The sequence below is a fragment of the Pelophylax lessonae genome, assembly GCF_965119305.1.
Source record: "Pelophylax lessonae genome assembly, chromosome: 1".
NCBI classification, from domain to species: Eukaryota; Metazoa; Chordata; class Amphibia; order Anura; family Ranidae; genus Pelophylax; species Pelophylax lessonae.
In genome coordinates, this window is record NC_138768.1 from 805,986,973 (window position 1) to 806,009,275 (window position 22,303).

The 22,303-nt window shown below is 43.4% G+C and overlaps 1 protein-coding gene across 1 annotated transcript in view; it reads left to right on the forward strand.

Annotated features, from left to right (window-relative positions):
* NOP14 (NOP14 nucleolar protein) overlaps positions 1-22,303 on the forward strand; it is a 53,037-nt gene that overhangs the window by 10,366 nt on the left and 20,368 nt on the right. Inside the window, exons 3-10 of the mRNA XM_082259575.1 lie at positions 1,747-1,888; positions 2,880-3,022; positions 8,289-8,423; positions 9,026-9,148; positions 10,344-10,466; positions 13,163-13,481; positions 17,041-17,171; positions 21,880-21,965. Coding sequence (XP_082115701.1) covers positions 1,747-1,888; positions 2,880-3,022; positions 8,289-8,423; positions 9,026-9,148; positions 10,344-10,466; positions 13,163-13,481; positions 17,041-17,171; positions 21,880-21,965 — 1,202 coding nt within the window. The remainder of the gene's footprint in view (positions 1-1,746; positions 1,889-2,879; positions 3,023-8,288; positions 8,424-9,025; positions 9,149-10,343; positions 10,467-13,162; positions 13,482-17,040; positions 17,172-21,879; positions 21,966-22,303) is intronic.

Below are 22,303 nucleotides of genomic sequence, written 5' to 3' on the forward strand. Positions count from 1 at the left end.
ATTTTCATCTGAATGAAGATATTGTACTACCTTCCTTGTGTCCTCAGCCCAAGCATCATCGGGAACATGCGTTGCATTCCTTGGATGTGGTTCGGGCAATCAGGGTATACCTGAAAGCTACGGAATCATTCCGTAAGACGGATTCACTTTTTGTGATCACGGATGGCCCCAGAAAGGGTTTGCCTGCATCTGCCGCGACCATTGCCAAATGGATTAGACAAACGGTGGTACAGGCTTATTCTATTAAGGGTCAGAGTCCTCCGTTCCCTGTTAGGGCGCACTCCACTCGAGCGCTCAGTACTTCCTGGGCCTTTCGCCATCAGGCGTCAGTGGTCCAGGTATGTAAGGCGGCCACTTGGTCGTCGGTACATACCTTTACTAAATTCTATAAAATTGATGTGACGGCATCGGCGGATGCCTCATTTGGCCGCAAGGTTTTGCAGGCCGCAATTTGAGGAGACCGGTGGTCTACCTCGAGGGTTTTTTTCTGTTTGAAAAATTTTTTTGTTGAGTCTCATCATTAAGGATGAGCATTGTAAACTTCTAGTTGGCACCGGTTGGGCCTTCTAGATTGGGATTTGATTTCCATTTTCCCACCCCTCAGTTGTGATACTGCTCTGGGACGTCCCGAAGGTGGTGTATCACCGAGGACTACGTCTGTCGATGAGCGCTAGAGAAAAATGGATTTTTGTAAAATCTTACCGTAAAATCCTTTTCTCTTAGCTCATCGACAGACGTAGTCCCCGCCCCTCTGTTTTGGAGTTGGGTTGGGTTAAATTCTCTAAGCACTGCTTTTTCACATAACTGATTTGCTGAGGCAGAGAGAGAGAGGATATACCCTCTGGGACTGCCCCTAGGGTGTGGCCAGAGCTTTTTAATTTCCTGTCTAGTCCTGCTCCTGCGGAGGTAACATAACCCGAAGGTGGTGTATCACCGAGGACTACGTCTGTCGATGAGCTAAGAGAAAAGGATTTTACGGTAAGATTTTACAAAAATCCATTTTTGTCCTGAAAAAGGTATAATACATCTGGAAGCACAAAGTAGTTGTTATATGTACGGTTTTACTAACGCATGTCAAAATTGAAAAATTGTGCTTAGGCATTTAGATTTGTTTTACCCTTAGGCGCGAAGGGGTTAAATAATTAAAATCCTTTGTTTATTATACAAGCTACCATTGCTAACTTTTCTGATAATGCTGATCTGCAAGCTTGTTCTTCCAGTGCCGGTTCACACTGGTGCGATGCGGGAACCCTGCGAATCCACTACGGGTTCCCGCATCGCACCGACTCGCAGGCCATATGCGTACTACTGGGAATGTTAATACAAAGTTAATGACACCCCCAGATTAGTTCGTATATCGCAGTGCAAACTGTCCATTCAGACTGGAATCGGATCGCATAGGTGTTAACACCCATGTGATCCGATTCTGGTGCGGACCAAAAAAAAGGTCCTGAACGACTTTGTCCTGAATGTGATGCGAATTCAGCCATACAATCTGTATGGCTGAATTCGCATTGCACAGACATTGCATGTGATTTGCATAGCGGTTCGGTTCGAATCACATGCGACGTGCGAACCGGCACTAAGGGTCAGCATAAAAATCAGGCCTCCATCATTTTTAGGCTCGATCAGCAGATGCAGTATTTTTTTCACAATTGAATTGCTTGAAGTGTTAGGTTCATATCCGATCAACATTTCTCATTTTCATATTTATTCATTGGTGTGGACATGTTTTTTTTTTTATAGAGAAATGTTGACAAGAAGAATGTATACAACCTGAATGAAGAGGAGGAATTAACTCACTATGGACATTCTCTGGCTTTGCTGGAAAAGCTTAATGACCCTGTGGATAGTGACAGTGATACTGATGAGCGGGGGGCTCTATCAGGTGAGTAATGACACCGAAAGATTGATAGAGCCCATTTAATAATGACTATTCAATTTAAATTGTGGTCACATCTGTGTTTCTTAACCTCGCATTTACCCTTCCCCCCCCGGTATGGCAGGTGTTTGTACAACTAAGGGACTGTCACAGACTCATTTAATAGAGCCTGGCTATGCCTGCCCTTTACACCCAGCAGCTCCATTCATAGAAGTTATACTACAGCTTCCATAAATGAAAGAAGAACTATGAGTGGAGGAGGCCAACCTATTATTTACCTGCCTGTCCTCCATTCAGAGCTTGTGTTTTATTCATAGAAGCTGTAGTACATATTCACAGTGTTAAAAGTAATATGGGTATTTGGGTTGATGGCTATTGTAAAGTTTTGCTTGAGTTTTATGCTTACATTCAGTTGTAAAGGGCAGTGCCATCTTTGATGAAAATAAGAAGCAGACGTCTACATGTCTGTCTGTTACATACGTTGCAGAGATTTGAGCAATTGGGAATACCTGTTACTGTCAGAATAAGCATGTGCACATTTCACTTGCTTTCTCCTTACTGGTTGTCTCTTACAGTCACATGAATAGATGTTGCAAGTAGTAAGCCAAATGCATAAAATAGTTGGTTCTCTTATACACAAATATCAAATGTGTATAGATGCGCCCATCATTTGCATTTTATTATAAGTAATGGGTATCTAATTTTGGGTATTCTAAATTGCCAGCGGCTTTTTCAGCAGTATTAAAGTTCTCAATCTGTTCAGAAGAAGTGAAATGAAAGGAGGTTAAGTGCTAGCATTTAGTAGCTTTTCACATTATCGTTGTGACATACCAGCTCTTATCCAGCCAAATTTCAGGCTGTCAAGTATATTATACCATTACTCTTGCAAACCATTTTTCAAGTCCTGAAGAAGGTTTAGTTCTTTCTCCTGAATTGTGTGGACTGTATCTGATGCTCTTACCAATTCTTCTCTTCATATACTTTTTTCATTTTACAGCTGCGTTGACGGCCTCTCATTTTGGAGGAGGAGGGCTTCTCAGGAGGAAAGCGCCCTCTGAACAGAAAGAGGAGGAGCAAGAAAAACCAAAAACACGTAAAGAGCTAATTGAGGAGCTGATCGCTAAATCAAAATCTGAGAAGGTATGTGCTGTTTGAAACAGAATAAATCTTTCTCTTTCGTTCAATGACGGACACAACTCTCCGGGTTTCTGAACCATTGAGTTATATTGCCCCCTAAAGGCAGGGCTGGCTTAAGACATTGTGCTGCCTGGGTCCAAGAATGAAATTTATAAAATTATATACGGCTATCTTCTTCCATTAATCCCCAACAGACCAGTCACCAAACACCCACTGTCTGTCCTCAGTCCTCTTGTCACTCCTGTGTCTGCCACGGCCGCCGCCCTAGAAAAATCCAGCCTGTCCTGCGTGATATGGAGTGCGCTGATGTCATTGTGCACATCACGATCACGAGAGGGACGTTCCCAGAGGAGACACTCCACCTCCTCATATTCATCAGTTTGTACTACGGGCGGCAGTATTAGATGGGGAAATGCTGCCCGTAATGCACCGCAAACTGACGACATACAAAAGTGCTGGAAGAAAAACCTTGGGAGTCAATTTGCTGCCCCTCTCCAAGTTCCGTCTGTGTCCAAGGGACCCAGCGGGACCCATGGTAGGGCTGGCCCTTCCTACAGGAGTAAGACACTAGGCAGAAAAAAAAGAACTTGGCTATGCCTATGGGCAGTCCTAGGTCCCCCCCCCCACCCCTCTCTGCTATAGGTCTTCAGTTTTTTTTCTGCCTAGTCAGGAGTAAGGACCTAGTTCCCTGCTGGGATTTCTTGTCCTGGCACTTTTTTTTTTTTCTGTTTTTTTTTTTTCTGTTTTTTTTTTTTTCCTGCAAGATTTACAATCAGCTACCGGACTGGGCAACGGGCTGGATAATCTAGATCCAGTGGTCACCTCAGTCTGGCCAGCGAGCATGTGCAGACCACAGCTCTGCGCTAGGTCATCCGTGACATAGGCCCACTGGACGGGGGTTGGCCTGCAAGTTAAAAACCTCACGAGGTCGCATATGACCGGGTCTCGTCCTGAGTTGCAGCGTTCCTCCTGGCCGACAGCCTCCCATTTCGATCACGAGGAAGTTATGTCTGGAGGTTCCTGGTATGGTGAGTAGCTGTCTACCACCCTCTCTCCCCTTGTAGGGTTTTTGGGTAGACGCGGGCCGGTCAGACCCATGGGTTTCCCTCCTTCCCATCTTTTTGCAATAATAGACACTTTTTGTGAGGGTCCCCCTCTTTAATAATGGAGTCTCTGGAGCACGTTTCTTCATCTGACCCTCTCTCAGAGGCTGCAGGTCCCTCCGGGGTCCCAGCCATCCATCGATGCATTGACGGCAGTCCTGGGGTCCTTTGTGTCCCGGGTGGAGGTGGCTTTTGGGCGGTGGGCTAGCAAAAAGCGCCCTCCCCCCCCTGCCTTCCCTTTCCTCATCTGTTCCATGAGATCCTGAGTCTGACTAGACTGCCGCAGACGGGGCCCACCCTGCGCGATCTACGACCAAGCTCCCTGAATTATTGGATAGTGAGGATGATTTTGTCCACGCCTGTAGCTGCGCACGAGAAGGCGCTGGTGGATGCGCTGATTGTATCTGTGCGTGAAACTTTAAAAATGCAGGATACAGCTGAAGCTGCGGTGGAGTTGACTGTCCCCTTTGGCACTCACTGGGCTAAAATTTTGCGCCGTGACCTAGAGGGTGAGCCCCCCTGACTTTGCTGAACTGGCGGACCAGGTGGCCCAGGGGCTGCAGTTTATCTGTGATGCCTCTTTAGATGCAGCTCTCCTGATCTCTCTGCTGTCTGTTTCGGCAGTGGTTCTTAGGTGTGTATTGTGGCTTTATGTGTTCTGCGGACCAGATCTCTAAAGAAAAAGCTCTTACTGATTTATCTTTACAGGGCGATTGCCTGTTTGGGGCTACCCTGGATGACATCATTAGGAGTCTCCTAGGAGGGAAGAGTACCTTTCTTCCACAGGCTGGAAAGAATAAGGAACCTCGTCGCAGAACGTGGCCCATCTTTCTCGGCTCACAAGAAGGTTTTTTTCGTCCCTCAGGATTCACTGACAAGGATTCAAAACCTTTCAAGTCCTCCTCGGCTGGCTATATCCGGACGTGTTTCATCAGATATGTCTCAGGTGGGGCACCCCTGAGGTGGATCTGTTGACGTCCCGGCTCAACATAAAGGTACCGAGGTTTGTGGCAAGATCATGGCGTTCTCTGGAGGCCACAGACGCTCTATTGGCCCCGTGTTGCCAGTATCGTCTGATCTACACCTTTCCTCCTCTCAAGCTTCTGCCGCGGCTCTTGCGCAAAATCGAGGCTGAGGGGATTTTGGTCATTCTAGTGGCCCCGAACTGGCCTCGTCGGTCTTGGTACGCCGACCTAGTGCCTTCCCATGGAGAATGTCTCTCAGTCCCGTGGGCCAATCTTAAATCCTGCTTTGCAGTCGCTAGCTTTGATGGGCTGGCTGTTGAAAACCAGGTGCTGAGGGATAGAGGTTTGCCTGGGTCGGTGATTCCAGCACTGAAGGCTAGAAAGTCTACCTCTAGGAAGATCTATCATCGTACATGGAAAGCGTACATTTCGTAGTGTAAGTCGATTGTTGTTCACCCTCGTTCTTTTTGGTGGCTTGGATTTTGTCCTTCCTTCAAGGAGGTGTTGAGCAGAAATTGGCCTTGAGTACCATCAAGGGCCAGGTGTCGACCTTGGCGGTCTTCTTTCAGCGACCCATGGCCACGCACACTATCTAGTGCGTACCTTTTTGTTCAAGGGGTCCTTCATTTGACTCCACTCTTTTACCGCCGTGGGATCGGAACTTGGTGCTTTTAGTTCCCCAGAAGCCTCTGTTTGAGAATATTCGGGAGTTTCCACTGCTTACGCTGTCCCAGAAGGTGGCTATCACCTCTGCTCGCAGGGTATCGCAACTGGCGGCGTAATCTTGTTGTACCCCCTTACTTGGTGGTCCATAAGGATAAGGTGGTTCTTTGCCCATGTCTGTTCCTTCCTGAGGTAGTCTCTGATTTCCATTTGAAGGAAGACATTGTTTTCCCTTTTCTGTGTCCCAGACCCAAGCATCCTAAGGAATTTGCGTTGCATACCCTGGATGTGGTTCCAGCGATCCGGGTGTATCTGGCAGCTACAGAGGCTTTTCGGAGGTCAGACTCTGTTTGTGATCAGGGACGGACCAAGAAAAAGGCTGTCACTTCTTCTGCGACCATTTCCAGTTGCATCAGACAGACGGTGGGTCAGGTTCCTCCTTTCCCTGTAACAGCGCACTCTATTCGGGCGCTCAGTGCTACTTGTGCTTTCCTTCATCAGGCGTCAGTGGCGCAGGTTTGCATGGTGGCCACTTGGTTGTCGGTGCACACTTTTACTAAATTCTATATAGTAGATGTGTTGACATCTGTGGATGCTTCCTTTGGCCACAAGGTTTTGCAGGCTACAGTTTAGGGTGTCTGTTCCCTCTTTGGGGGTGTATTGTTCAGGTTGGGCTCCAGTTGTTTTTTGTTGTGCACATGTTTACCTGGTTGGCTATTATGTTAGCCTTGGGATTTTTTGTTGTTTTTTGTTGTGTTTGTATTGTGCATGTTTGGCACTGCTTGGGTACGTCCCAATGGTCAAGAATCTCAAGGAGCTGTGTCCATCAAGGAAGGAAAGAGAAAATGGGATAACTCTATGGAGTTATATTACTTCTGACACTGCTTGTTACAAATTGAAGACCTATAGTAAAGAGGGGGAGTATACCACCTAGGACTGCCCAAGTTCTTTTTTTCTGCCTAGTGTCCTACTCCTGTAGGGGGGCAATATAACCCAATGGTTCAGACTCCTGGAGAGCTGGGTCTGTTGATGATTTTAAAAAAGCTGTACTTTATTCCTTGAAGTGGCCTTGTTGCCACAGAAAAAACTGAGCCACCCTGTAATATAACTTGTTTTGTACCTGACATTCTATTGGGCAGTGTGTTAAATCTGTGTCCTGTTGAACTGCTGGCGACATTACTTACTGACAATTTTGGGTGTCTCAAACAGTGTATCCCCTACTGTGCACTGTGGTTCTTCCTGCCAGACCCTCTATCACTACAAAACACAGTAGTGATGTAGCCATTGGCAGGAGAAACCACAGTTCCAAGCAGGGGGGGGACACAGGCATCCGACACATGTGGAAGTGTTGTTTAGTAGCGCGCTCCTAGTTCTTTAAGTGCGAAGATTTAACACAACACCCACTTTAAACAAAATTATAAAACCTTCTTCTTTTACAGGATGGCTCGCTTTTATTTATTTTTTATCCATGGGAAAAGGGTCACTTTAACAGTTGTAACATTATTTTCCTCATCATATTTTTATTCCATTCATACAGATACAGACTTGTATCTAATATATATTACAATATTTATTTATTTATTTTACACCTATAACATGGTGGAGTGTATCAACCTGAAGCCATCATTTCATCAGATCAGTGGAAGGTGATTGCTTGCTGTAGGTGATTGCACACTGTTTTTATTTTATTTTTTGTCTAATTAAATTTAGAATTACAGGAAAAAAAATCTTATATTCTGTACCTACATGTTGAACTAAAAAACTCTTAATCTGTCAGGTATTTGTTGCCTTTTTTAGACTTCTTATTGCTGCAAAGGAAGTGAGCAGAACCTCTAGCACAAGGATTTAGACAGCACTGAATGCACTTTCATTAATAGAATGAGAAAAGAAAATACTGTAAGGTTTGCATCCCTGTTGGGGACATTTCCTTACTTTCTAATGTGTTAGGCAGACAAGAAGTAAGGAGGAATTTCCCCTCATATGGATATGGACAGCAATAAAACCGAAAGAAGGATCTAGCCCTTTACCATTTTATCCATAACCAAATTACTAGTGCAAGATGGGCAATCTGAAAGGTGTTCTATGTGTATAAAAGAATGGTTCTATCGCTAGTAAAACAAAGCCTAGCTTTTGTAAGTTTAGGGTAATAATACAGGGTCAGAACCTCAGTCACCTTTTTATTACATTGCATGTTTGTCCTGTTTGAGAGATGTTCCCTCACTTCCTGCCCTGCTCTAAGGTGGCAGTGAAACAGACAGTGACCTGAATGTCATTCTATTCCCATTGAGAATCCAGTAGAGGGTATAGGTACAATAAATCATGTACCTTTTTAGTGGATTCTCCTTAGTAATATATGGAGAATTGGCAGGCCCAGCCTTGCCACTGTTGGAGAAGATCACCCTGCTGCTAAGCTTCATTCAGATTTCAGTAAAGACCTGTGGGGGTAGAGGAATCAAACCCTGCCCACTTCTTAAAAAGTAAGGGATTCCTTTCTTTGATGTTTTTTTGTGGTGTTTTTAATATTTTCTGTTTTAACAGAGAGAGAGGCAGAGTCAGAGAGAGAAGGCCATGGAGCTGACCGAAAAATTAGACAGTGACTGGAAGACTATACAGACGTTGCTTGCTCATAAGACTCCAAAATCTGAGAGGAAGCCCGAAGCTGAAAAACCAAAGGTGAGCTGTGGTGTACAATGCAATGACACGAACAGGGGGAGTGGATGTAAATCCAGGTGTAGAAAAATCATTCTGCAATACCCAGAAATTAATTGAGGGCACTAAATGTACAGATGTTATAGGCACCAGATCTGAATAATTTTGGCTCCGTTCAGCTGTTCTTTTTCTGCTACTGATTTAACATATCTTGTTCTGCACTGTGTCTGTGTGGAGGTAGACATCTTCGTAGAGAAGAAGGCTTTGCTGGTGGCATCTCTGAAGTGCAGGTTGGACAGTTTAGGGAGAGATGGCAAAAGTGTCACTGTAGGCACAATGTGTATTCAGTGTTAGCGGACAGGCAGAAGTGGACAGTTACACAGTTTTGGTGCTGAATAATCTTCATTACGTTATCTTTTTTATGCCTATTACATCTACACTTTTCACTTTTATCTTAAGTTTATATTGCCAGAACTAGAAAATAGTAATTTGTATTTTTGTTGTATGGAATTGTAAAGCCTTTTTTATTTATTTATTGATTTATTTATTTTATTTCAACAACTTACGTAATAATATTTTGTTCTCTTTATTTATGGGTTGTGTGTATTGGGTTTCTTATTTCACAGCCTGATGACTATGATAAGATTGTACGAGAGCTTGGATTTGAGATGAAGGCTCAGCCCTCAGACAGGATGAAATCAGAAGAGGAGATTGCTAAGGAAGAACAGGAGAGACTACAGAAGCTAGAGGTATGGTAATTGTAGTAACCCTGCTTACCTGTAAATGTCATGGATTCCAGTTCTAAAAGATGGCATGTTCACTCGGACCTATAGCCGCTGGTGAGGGGACATTTTCGAACTCTGAGTACTTGGGATGACTTTATTTCCACCTATGTCACCCCTTTGATATATCAACTAAAGACTGATTCATGCAACTGAAATTCCATTTCAGAGCCTATTATCTCTAATGTTTGGCTAATGTTTACCCTTAATTGGAATCCCCACTTTGCCAGATGTAGCTCTTCAATTGACACCTTTTTGCATATAGTGTGCTCCTGCCCTGTGATTCGTCCGTTCTGGGAATCAGTGGTTGATGCTCTTAATAACATTTGTGACCTGTCTTTTAAGACCTGATCTGATGGACCTATAAGAGTATGAAATGTCCATGGAAATTTGACAAAGTTTGGTCAGCTTGGATAGATGTTCAGGGACATGTATCCCAGTAGGGGGTTGTTTAGAACCCCCTTTTTTTTTCCCCCTAAAGTATGAAAAACAACCGTATCTTCCTGTTAATGCCTGCATTACTATTTGTGGGTTTCTTTATGTTTTAATTGTTCTTTCTTTTTGAGTCTAGCCTGTGAACATCCTTTAGGCTTCTCTGTAATTACCTTTTTTGTTGCACAATAGCTGCTACTGTTTTTATTGATGTGGTGCTCTTAATTGGGTAGCTGTACTACCTCAATTTTTTGTCCTGTCTATATGGTATGCCTATACTCCTTTTGGATTACTGAACTGCCTTAGGTTCCTTTTCACATGGTCCACCTCCGCTGGCGGGCTCTGTGCTGCTCAGCGGGGATCGATCCGCCGATCCCGGCTGAGCAGGCGGATGACAGCTCCGTCTCCGCTCTGTGTGCGGAGAGGGAGGTGTCAGATCCCCGCTGTTCTCTATGGGGGAATCGGATGAGAACGAACCGCCTATCCTTTCTCATCCAAACCCATCTGATCAGATCCGCTGGACGGATGGAAAATAGGTTTTCCATCCCTCCAGATTTCACGGACAGGATCGGAATCGAATAGCTGCGGGTGTTCCGCTGCCCCATAGGGATGCATGGAGGATCCGATCGGGTCCACCTAAAAAACTGACAGGCGGATCTGATCGTTACACTGTATTAACTGGATTTGGTCTTGTTGTTGGTTTTTTACTGGTGTATACTTTTAATTGCAGGCTGAGAGGCTATGTCGAATGACAGGGGATAAGTCTAAGAAGAAGCCCAAACACATCTCTGCAGATGATTTAATGGATGGGTTCATATTGGATAAAGATGATCGCCTCATGCTTTCTTATAAGGTAAGCTTTAATAACTGTATGCTTAGCTTATGTAGTGATTAGTAGGGATATTTAACCACTTCAATACAGGGCACTTTCATCCCCTTCCTGCTCAGACCAATTTTCAGCTTTCGGCACTGTCACACTTTGAATGATAATTAGTCAGTCATGCAACGCTGTACCTAATCAAATTTTTTTATCTTTTTTTTTTCACACAAATAGAGCTTTCTTTTGGTGGATTTTAATCCCCACTGGGTTTTTTATTTTTTGCGATACAAGTGGAAAAAAAGCGAAAATTTAAAAAAAAAAAAAATTTTTGTTTTAGTTTTCTATTCTAAAATTTTGCAAATAAGTAATTTTTTTTTTCATAAATTTGGAGAAAAACATTTATACTGCTATCTTTGGTAAAAATAACTCAAATTAGTGGATATTATTTAGTCTGTGTGAAAGTTATAGAGTCTACAAGCTATGGTGCCAATTATTGAAAATTGATCACACCTGATATACCGACGGCCTATCTCATTTCTTGAGGCCCTGAAATGTCAGGACAGTACAAATACCCCCAAATGACCCCTTTTTTTTAAAGTAGACATTCCAGGGTATTTAATAAGAGGCATGGTGAGTTTTTTGAAGTTGTAATTTTTTCCCACAATTCTTGGGAAAATTAAGAAAAACTTTTTTTTTTTTTTTTTCACAAAAAAACATTGTCATAACAAGTTATTTCTCACACACAGCATATGCATACTTGCAATTACACCCCAAAATACATTCTGCTGCTACTCCTGAGTATGGCAATACCACATGTGTGAAACTTTTACACAGCCTGGCTACTTACCGAGGCCCAGCATCCAAGTAGCACCTTCAGGCGTTCTAGGATCATAAATTGCGCATCTAATTTCATTACAACCTATCACACTTTTTGAAGGCCCTGGAGCACCAGGACAATGGAAACGCCCACAAAATGACATTATTTTGGAAAGTAAACACCCCAACACATAATCTATGAGGCATGGGCTGCAGATAGGTGTACTCATGTACTCTGATGAGCTGCAGATAGGTACTTAGGTACACTGATGGGGTGCAGAGAGGTACTTGGGTACTCTGATGGGCTAGAGACAGGTACTCGCGGACTCTGGTGACAGGTATTTGGGGACTCTGATGGGCTGGTGACAGGTCCTCTTTATTGGTGGGCAATCAGTGTATTTTACTGTAAGCGGTGACAAGCTGTTACCGCAGTCCCTGCCTCAAACAGGATCGGTGTGTGAGGAGGAGAGCCCGGTAACCGCTAGTTACAGCAGCTTGTTTAAATTCTGTGACCGGCTGTGATTGGACACAGCCGGTCACTTGGTAAAGAGCTAATTTCCTTGGCTCTTTACCCTGATCGGGGATGGCTGGGCTGTGTCAGAGTGACACTCTCCATCCCCCAGCGGCGTGCACAAGGACAGTGCATGTGGCCAGCTGTGATTGGACACAGCCGGTCACATGGTAAAGAGCCATTTTTATTGGCTCTTTACACTGATTGGGGATGGGCTGTGTCCTGAGGGACACGCCTCATCCCCGATCACCACGCTGCGAGCCCCCGGGGGTGCTGGAGAGCGGCGAGAACGAGCGGACGTCATATGACATCCGCCCAGAGGGACAAAGCATTTCTGCTGGCGTCCTTTTACAATGCACCTGTAGGGAAGTGGTTCAACAGCATTAATCTATATTAAATTTATATTTTTACAATGGAACAACTTATAGAGCATCCAAATTAAGAACTTCTTCCCAATGACTAAAAAACTTTGCTTTGCTATTCTTATGCACACATGAGACCTCAGTCATGTTGATAGCCCATTCGCATTATAGGTGTTCTAAAGACAAAGCACCACTGGAGCTGTTTTAATTACGTCTTCTCTTTAGGCAGAACTTCAAAACCTGTCACATATAGTCACTAGTTTGACTTTTTATTTTTCGGTGTACATTTTGGTTTAGACTTTGGAGCTCTGTAAGCAATAGCCTCTTACACACACTCACCACACACACACTCACCACACACACACTGCACTCAGGCCTTGCCCTGCTACATTGCAAGGGCTGTGGCATGGACATAATGAGATTTATTTCTTATAATAAAGCTGTCATTTGAAGTAAGTTTATTATCTCTTCTTCCTAAGGTGCCTTACGAACAGCAATATAAAGTTTCTGAAGTGGCTTAGTTCAGCTGTCAAGTAAAGAAAAAAACCCTGGAGGTGCCTGTGAATACCTGTAGCAGCATTAATTTCTTCCTTGATCCCTTATTTCAGGCTGTTCTGAACCAGCAAAGCTCCTGCACCCCATTGTTATGACAGAACTTGCCTGCCCCTTCTATACATTTGATTTTGGCCAGTGAGGCAGCTCAGCATAGTAATGGGGCAATTGCAGTATGGGGATGTGGAAGGGAACAGAAAAGGCCGAGCAATATTCTGACGAATCAGAGCTTTGCCTGTTTAGAAGGTGCATAACCGTGCAGTAAGCAAATAAAAAAGCTTTAGAATGTGCAGGACCCTTCAGATATATAGTCTAGCAATGTTTTGTTTCTTTTTTTTTTTTTTGACACTTTGGTTGATACAGGTAATAACCCTCTCGACTTTTTTCTAGCCTTAATATGTCTGTGCCAGGTTGATTTGGATAGAATAAGGTGCGATTAACTGTCTTGGTGTCAGTTTTCATGGGTATTTTTTATTTTGCATTCGCAGGATGGGAAGATGAATCTACCAGAGTCCGAGGAGGTTGATGAAAAAAATGGAGACACGGATAAAAAGGAGGAGGAAGAACCGGTTTCAGGGGATGAGGGTAGTGAGGCTGATGACGATGCAGCAGATGGAAGTGAAGAGGAGTTGGATGATGATGGCGATGAAGGCAGTGATGCTTCAGATAATTATTCTGACTTGGAATCTAATGCAGAGAGTGCTGAGGAGGATGAGGAAGAAGTAGTAAAACCAAATAAGAAAAAAGATAAGCCAAAGGAAAGGAAATCCATGGAGGCGAGTTCTGAATTACCATTTACATTTGATGGTAAGTCCCCATTTAATGAGAGCTTGGCACTACTTTATGGATTTTGTTAAGTTAATGTATTGTAACTGCATGCTGATGAGGTTTAATATTTGTTTTTTAATGGGAGCATAAGCCTCTTGCCTAGGAGTCAGGGCACAACATTTTCCCATAACCTCTTTCCATAGTCTTTTTTTTACTTTTGGGGCATTGTCTATGAAATTGGGGCAGAGCCTTATCTATCCATCTGCAATATCTTTTACTATGCGTCTTACCTTTTTATGGTGCCTCAGGCCAAAGGAGTGGGACTTTATGGGCAAGTGATCATGTACACAAGTTATACATAAAAAATATAAATTTATTAAATAATGACTGAATTGAACATAAGTTCAGGAAACACATATAAATTGTGTTGGTAAGTGTTTGGGTTAAAGACCCAAAGGTGAAAAGAGGATTCCGAGAATCTGTGACAGGTGTGAATATGGTGACTTAATATGGATGCTGTCTCTGTTTTTCCATGCTTGGGGGCTTGGAAAGATATTCACAGAGGTCATCCAATAATAGTCAGACGCGTTTCGGCTAATTTATAGCTTTTTTTCAAGGATTTATCACCCAGTCTGTAACAATAGCGATAACAAATCAATTATTGGCTATATAGACCACGGTCAATTAAATAAAATGACGATGGTACATTAGTCATATGGCGATACATACATAAGTTTGCCTATTTCATGTGTGCTTCTTTGTGTCCTTTGAAATCGCAGCGGGAACCAATGGATGCGGCCTGGAATGGTATATGTGGGTTATATGGATTGCATGGAGTCGGAGATAAAAATGATAAATAAATGATAAATAAAATGATAAAAATGATCAGGAGTAATTGAGTAAAATGTATATAAATGTTAAGAACTTACAGATAGTGCTGCAAAGTAGCAGTCACACTGATGCTCAGATAGTGGGAGCTTCTAGGGGTTCCTTCTCTTGGTCAGGATACTACAATTGGAGATATATTTGTGGATTTTTTAAAAAGCAAGTTTTTTTCAAATTTGATCAGTGATTTATTGTGACTTTTTTTTTTTTTTATCAGGAGGATGCTGATAATATCAGATTGTTGCATTGTGCAAAGTTTATTGGTGACTTTAAAATAGCGTTGGTGGATAGTGGTTCCACTCTTTAACACTTACAGTTTTTGGATGGGTATGAGGTTCCTAAGTTTGTTCCAGGCAGCACAGTCCTTGTGTCCTTCTTGTTCCCTCTCTGCGAGGGAAGTGAGGAGAGACGCCGGCTCCCTGGCCTTATAAAGCCCCTCGCACATGCGCCATAGGCGCTGCACGTACTGGGCTTCCGACGTCAGTGACGTGACTTCCCTTTACTGCGCATGCGCCTGGGTGTTGCGCGCGCATATGGGAGCCGATCAGACGGTTACGGCCGCCGACATGGATGGGAGGAGCCAGGATCCGGGCACCAACACAATTTATATGTGTTTCCTGGACTTATGTTCAATTTATTCATTATTTAATAAATTTATCTTTTTTATGTATAACTTGTGTACATGATCACTTGCCCATAATTCCCACCCCTTTGGCCTGAGGCACCATAATAACCCCTCACTATATACACAGGGACGGAGGAAACCAATACTGTTTTAGCTTTCTAGAGATCAAACCATACCCCCCATATATATTTTTTTCAGCAGAGACCCTGTAGAATAAAATGGTGGTTGTTGCAATATTTTATGTCACATGGTATTTGTGCGGCGGTCTTTCAAATTCAATTTTTTTTTTTTTTTAAGAAAAACACTTTCATGAATTAAAAAAGACAAAACCGTAACGCAAGCCCAATTTTTTTGTATAATGTGAAAGATGTTATGCTGAGTAAATAAATACCTAACATGTCATGCTTTAAAATTGGGCACGTTCATGGAATGGCAACAATTTACAGTACTTTGAAATCTCTAAAGGCAACGCTTTAAAAAAAATTTAACGGTTATCTGTTTAGAGTTACAAAGGGGGTCATGTGCTAGAATTATTGCTCTCGCTCTAGCGATCGCGGCAATACCTGTTGTGTGATTTGAACACAGTTTACATATGCGGGCGCAACTTGTATGTGTTTACTTCTGCGCGCGAGCATGGAGGGACGGAGCGCTTTAAATTTACACTGTCCCTTTAAAAAAAATTGTGACAGTAATAGGCAGTAACAAGTACTTTTTATGGTGGGATCTGGGGTCTAAAAGACCCCCGACCCCTCTCCGGCACTTAAAAGCATCCAAAACACCAAGTTTGGCTGTTTTGAATACTGTCATTTAAAAAAAAAATAAAAAATCTGGCGCCTTTAAGGCTCCAGTACCCAGAAGTGATGTCATGACATTGCTTCCGAGTGTCTACATCAGAGACCCGATTAAAGCCGAATCCGGTTTCATTCGGGTCTTTGGCCAGTGGCGGATGTGCTGGCTGGTGGCTCCCTTCCCTCCCGCTCCTGGTAATAACAAGCAACTGGATGCTCAGCCGCATCAGATGTTGTTCAAAGAAAGCTGACCATCAGTTCTAAGCAACAGAACCGGGGTGATGTCTCTAGCTGAGGACATCACCCGGGTACAACCCCCTGAAGCTGAGGCCGCATATTTGCGTTCCATTGGCGTGAAGGGGGTAAAGTGAAATTACAGCTCACACCTAACTGGCCCCTCCCTCCTCTTAACACCTATGCTAACCTGTGTAAGAAATATGTATATATTTACCTTTTTTTCAGGTCGCTCTGGTCCAGTCACCTGATCTCCCCTGTGTCAGCCAGCGGTGGCTGCAGGGAAGAGGAGAGAGCGCCCCGATAATGGCTAGTAAAGCCTGGAGCCATCATGTCACCCAAAGGCTTCAATGGCCCATCTGCTGTTGACATTCCTTCCTCTCCCCTGAAGCCCCCCTGACTGACACAGGAAAGCCAGATCACATGAATGGACCAGGGCGGCCTGAAATCAGGTAAGTGTATACATCTTTCTTGTATAGGTTAGTTGTCATAGGTGTTAGGAGGGGAGAGGTTAGTTTTAAGGCTAGTTAGGTGTAAGCTGGAATTCCGCTTTAATAAACAAATCTTCATTTTGGTATTGATTTATAGACTGACATTGCTTTATGTAAAATAAATCTCTTACTGTATCAAAATCCTGTAGCCAGTCAGATTGCATTTTTCATCTGTTTGAAGCAGTCAGAGTCCATTGCTTATTGCTTTATTAATCAGTTTCATCAGAAATCTTTATTTAGAGGTCATTCTGTATGGTCACTTCCATTCCATGTCATTTCAGGAGTTCTGGTTTACTATGCTTAAAGTATTAAGAATCGTCTACATCCTCCCAAATTATTCACTTGGGTTCTAGCTGGCCTTGAGCTGTCATTTTCCATGGCTAGCCTGAGCCAGATTGGTTGCTTTAGGGCCTAACAGCCAGTTTTTTATTTGACAAATTAATAATTGGGGCCTTTGGTTCTTAGTCTGTATAATGTAAGTTGTAGGGAATAATATCTTGCTGAAAACTCTGAAATTCAGTGTCTCTCTTTTTTAGTTATTGGTTCATCTTTTTTGTGTTTTATGGCATTGTCAGTTCCCGAGTCCCAGGAGAGTTTCCAGTCTCTGCTGAGAGAGAAGACCCCAGAACAGCAGCTCGTCATCCTGGAGAGGATTCAGAAGTGTAACCACCCGAGCCTGGCCGAGGGGAATAAGGCCAAGCTAGAGGTAAGTCCTATTCTATTGGCCAGTTGTAGATATTTTGAGTATTTTCGGAGGCCCCTCTGTATGTGGGTATTGTTGGCACTGCAGCAGTCCATAATGGGAAAAGTAAAGGAGACTATAGACATGAGTGAGTGACCCTTTATTGAATAATTGCTGGACAACAGGGAGAATTATTTTAGGTGACGATCACATAGAAATGATCTATTATCACTGTCCATTTCATGTGTTAATCTATTTATACATGGTTAGTTTTTTTTTTTTTTTCTAGACCTTTGTAATTATATTTTATTTAGTCATGCATGCATGCTTATGAGAATCCTCGCCTACAAACTAGAATTTTCTTTCAGAATCCCCAAGGCCAAAACATCTTTTTTTTTTTTTTTTTTTTTTTTTTTTTTTTTTTTTGTGAATAGAGTAGGGAATGTGTTCAACCCTAACAACAATATTATGGCGCTCTGCTAGTGTGGACAGAACTGTAATATATATGCAATGTGCAGGGCCGCTGATAAGCCAGTACAGCCAGCCCTCCTGTAGGGGGCCCGAGCTCTGTAACTTCAGAAGAGGGGCCCGGGCACCTGCAGGAAAGGAGAGCCGGCTTTACTGCCTTGTGACTCCAGGCTGTGGAACCCTCTTTCTTTCTGTGTGTGTCAGGGACAGCTGCAGAGTCTCTCTCTGCCTTTGCTATGAAATCGTTACACTGCTGGGTCCTGAAACTCCCCCTCCCCTCCCCCTGTGATCGGCAGTGTTATCTATTGCAAAGAAGAAAGATCGAGGAGGTAAGAAACTCTCTGCCTGCTCCACCTCCTCCCTGAGTCCTGAGCTCTACTCTGCCAACCTCCACACCGTTCTCTGTGTGCAGTGTGCACTGTAACCTGCAGTGGTTGTAGGGTCTGAATGGAGTAGTCATTCTGCTGGAAGGGTGTGAGTGGGAATGTAGCTGCAGAAAGTTGAGAGAGGGGGGAAATGTGCCAGCTGCAGGTAGACACTGGCAACCACTGCAGTGCTGGAGCTAGGGGCCAGTGAATACACCTCTCCCTCCACCTGACAGACATTTCTATTTGGCACCCCTGAGGTCCCATTCACATCATAGTGGGAATGCACGTTCCTGCACGCATTTTTTTTAGCTTGTTTTTCACACATAGGGCAGGCTAATTATTTAAATAGACAGCGGTACATTTGACAAATGCACCAGAGAAGCTCTAGAACATTTTAAGGCATCCTACCTTAAGTTTGCCACATTCTGCTAACTGTTTTTGGGGTGCCATTAACAATTAATGGCACCACAAGCACTATGCAAGTTTGCAGTGCATAATTTCTAAAACGCATGCAAAGCGTGCGGTTCCTGTGCACTTTGGCACACGTTTAGGAAATGCACAGTGTGGATTCGGCTTAAAGACTCTTTCACATGGGCAGTTGAGCCATTGATTTACCATTATCCCTGGCTGAACACCCAAATCCAAACAATACAGTCAGATAGGGCTGTATTCAAGCTGTGGCTGCAATGTTTTACTACACAGCTTTGGCATTTTTAACGCAGGCTACAGAGTTTGACGGGCAGCACCACATATCAAATTCCCCGTTGAGTTCAATGGGGCCACTCTGCAACTGCAAACCAAATACTTGGCTTACAGTTGCAGCGCAGTGTCTCAATGTAAAATTACCATTCAGCAATTCAAAAAAGTATAACAAAATGATATAATTTTTGGCATGGCTGAAAAACAGCATTGCGACCATCGCATTATTAACAAAAATGTAATTTGATATTTTCGGGGGAGTGCCCTGTCAGCAGCCCTGGCAATGTGTAATTGGACAACTGTTGAGGATAAAGTGGGTAGTGGGGGAATCCTGGTAGTAGTCCAAGTGAACAAGTCTGTGCTCAGTGGCTGCTGGCTGGAGCAAGGAGAGGCTCTACATGGTAAGAAGAAACAAGAAAGCAGTGCCTACTGAGTGTAGCATACAAAGTTTATTTTGGGTTAAAAGAAATGATGCACTCACAAAGTTAAATGGTAGGCCAGCACGGTGAATGTAATGGGTCATCTGCAGAGTCTCTGGTAATGGATGGATGCTGCTGAGACGAGTAGGCTGATGGCTGTCAGCGCCTATCAGTGGGCATAGCTGTTTCACGGCGCTCGGGTCTGTGCAGAGGCGCGGGTGACGTCGCATCCGGCAGATGAGAAGCCAGGAGAAGCGCACATTCGGAGCATGCATGCTCCTTCATCAGGCTCACTGAATGTGTTAAACCCTGGCAGTTTTATTTTTCATATTTTTACCATTTTTTGTGCCTTTTTCCCTTCACTTCCTCTCCTGTAGACGCAACTGGTAATCACCAAAGCATGTTAAAGTGATTGTAAACAATCACCTTGTAAAACAAACCCATTCAGTTTAAAATAGAAATGAAAGGCAAAACTTTTTTGTATAGATATTAAAAAAAAAAAAAAAAAAAATACCTTTTTTTTTTTTTTTTTTTTTTTTTGGATGTGATTACAATCCCTCTCTTCTCAGCTGCATAAGAGTTGAGGGGAGGAGAAGCAGCAGCACACTAAGCTTTCCATTAAATGGTTGTGCAGCCGGGGCTTGTCAGGACAAGTCTAAACATTGGAGGAGAGAAGGCTGAATTCCCAGCATAGCTACAGAACTGACCACGATGTGCTCTCCTGCTTAGTGTGGTCAGTTTTTATTAGGAAGGCAGAGGGACTGGAAGGAACACCAGTGATTTTGCATAAAGGAAGCAATACAAAGAGTATGGAATATTTCTACACTTGTTCGGTTACAACTCAAAATTAGGAACTTCCCAGACACCATGACATAGAGAGTGAATCCCGCAGTGGGGACACAAACAATAACCTAAACCTGAGTGAAGATTTAACCCTTTCCCACTCTATCCATAACTAAATTAAAAAGTTTTGACTTTAGATACACTTAACCACTTGCCGACCGCCGCACGACTATCTACGTCGGCGGTCAGCCCCTCACAGGCAAAGTGACGTAGGGCTACGTCACTAGCTTGTGAGGGTCTAGGGAGCGAGCGCGCGCCCCCGCTCCCGAGTGGTCACGGACCCCCCCCGCGCGTGTGACCGGCGGACCCGATGTCCGCCGGCCACTCTGCGATCGGCGGGGGAGAGGGAGAAAGTCAGGCAGCTTGTGTAAACAAGCTGCCTGTCATTCTCCTCGCTGTATGAGAGCTGATCATCTGGATCTACTATGTAGATCCGTTGATCACTCTGCATACAGCTGAAGCCCCAGCCAATCACAGTTAGAATCACGCCCCTAGGGACACACACAGCCCCTCCCTCTCAAATAAAGTTAACCCCTTCACTACCAGTGTATTTTTACAGTAACAGTGCATATGTATAGCACTGATTACTGTAGAAATGTCACTGGTAACCCCAAAAGTGTCAAAAATGTCAGTCAAGGGTCCGATCTGTCCGCCGCAATGTCGCAGTACCGCAAAAAAAATCGCAGATCGCCGCCATTACGCGTTAAAAAAAAAAAACAACAAAAATGACAAAAATCTTTCCCTTAGTTAGTAAACGCAATAACTTTTGCGCAAACCAATCAAAATACGCTTTTTGCGATTTTTTTTTTTTTTTTTTTACCAAACATAGGTAGCATAAAACAAATTGGCCGAAAATTTTAAAACATTTTGATTTTTACATTTTTTTGGGGGGGAATTTCATATAAAAAAAAGGGAAAAATATTGCTATTTTTGCAAAATGGACGCTCTTTTTTTGTTTATAGCGCGTGATCAAAAAATCGCACAGGTGATCAAATACCGCCAAAAGAAAGCTCTGTTTGTGGGAAAAAAAGGACGCCAAATTCGTTTAGGTACAGCGTCGCACGACCGCGCAATTCTCCGTTAAAGTCATGCAGTGCCGAATCGCAAAATACCCCCTGGTCGGAATGGGGGTAAAATCTTCCGGGGCTTAAGTGGTTAAACATTCATGGTGGAAGATCTCTTCAGTATAAGTCTTACCTACAAGAAGCTGAACACCAAGCAAAAAGTTGTTTCTTCTCTTTTGGTATATGCTAAATATCCAATCACAGACTGATTGGATATTTACATTTAGATGATCTCCTTCGCATGTATATATCTAAAAGTAATACAGTTCCCCTTAGAGCAGGCATGTCCAACCTGTGGCCCGGAACCCCAGGCAATGCGGCCCACTGCCCCCTGACAATTTTTTGTTGCTGGGGAGGAAGGAATTGGGGTCGGGGGCACGGCCACAGCAGCTTCCAACTAATGGTAGGCAGAGGCTGCCTCGGAGGGGAGGGGGGGGGGGTGGTGTAGACGAGCATGTGCAGTGTTTCTTACTCCTACCACCATGACCACTTCAAATCACTGAAGTGGTCATGGTAGTTAGAGTGTTCCTTTAATATCTCTCAGAAGAAGTAAACCTTTGTATACTGATTCCATTTCATTTGATCATCCTCTAGTTGTGTTGAATTAGTGCGGAGGGTGCGGGAAGGTGCGGCGGCATTTTATTACTTATTTACCTTAACTATAGTATATATTTTATATGTGGCCCAGAGAAGCCAAAAGGTTGGACACCCATGCCTTAGAGAGTCACTGTGTCATATAACTGGCCTGGAGGTTTGTAGACAGTCAAGTGTTTCCTTTCCCCACCTTTTACTCTGTATTGCTTAATTGATTAGTGATCTATAAAAAGTTTTTTTATTTGTGTGCAAAGTTTTCTTGTTCATTATTTTATAGAAATTGTTTGGTTTCCTCCTGGACTATATCATTGTCTTGGCTGAGCAGGAAACGCCAGAACTGAAAACCATAGACAAATTGATTCTGTAAGTAATTTCATTTTGTACATATTTTCTTTCTTTATCACAGTCAGGAAAAAAAACTTTTTTTTTATTGGTCAGGTAATGAAAAACTTCATATGCAATATATTATTCAACCAGCAGGTGGAGCTGTCGCTCTCTTTTGTGTGTCTCACGATCATGTTTTGGCTGCTGCAAGTAGTAGACACTCCTAGTGAGTGGAATACTTGCTGCCTTGCCTTGCGTTGTTCTTCAGTCCAGCTTTGATGTTGGTACAGGCTGGCGAGAAGAACCACAGCACATGGCAGGGGAGCAGGTATTTGACACACCCGGAAGTGGCAGATAACAGAGGCGGCTGAACGTAT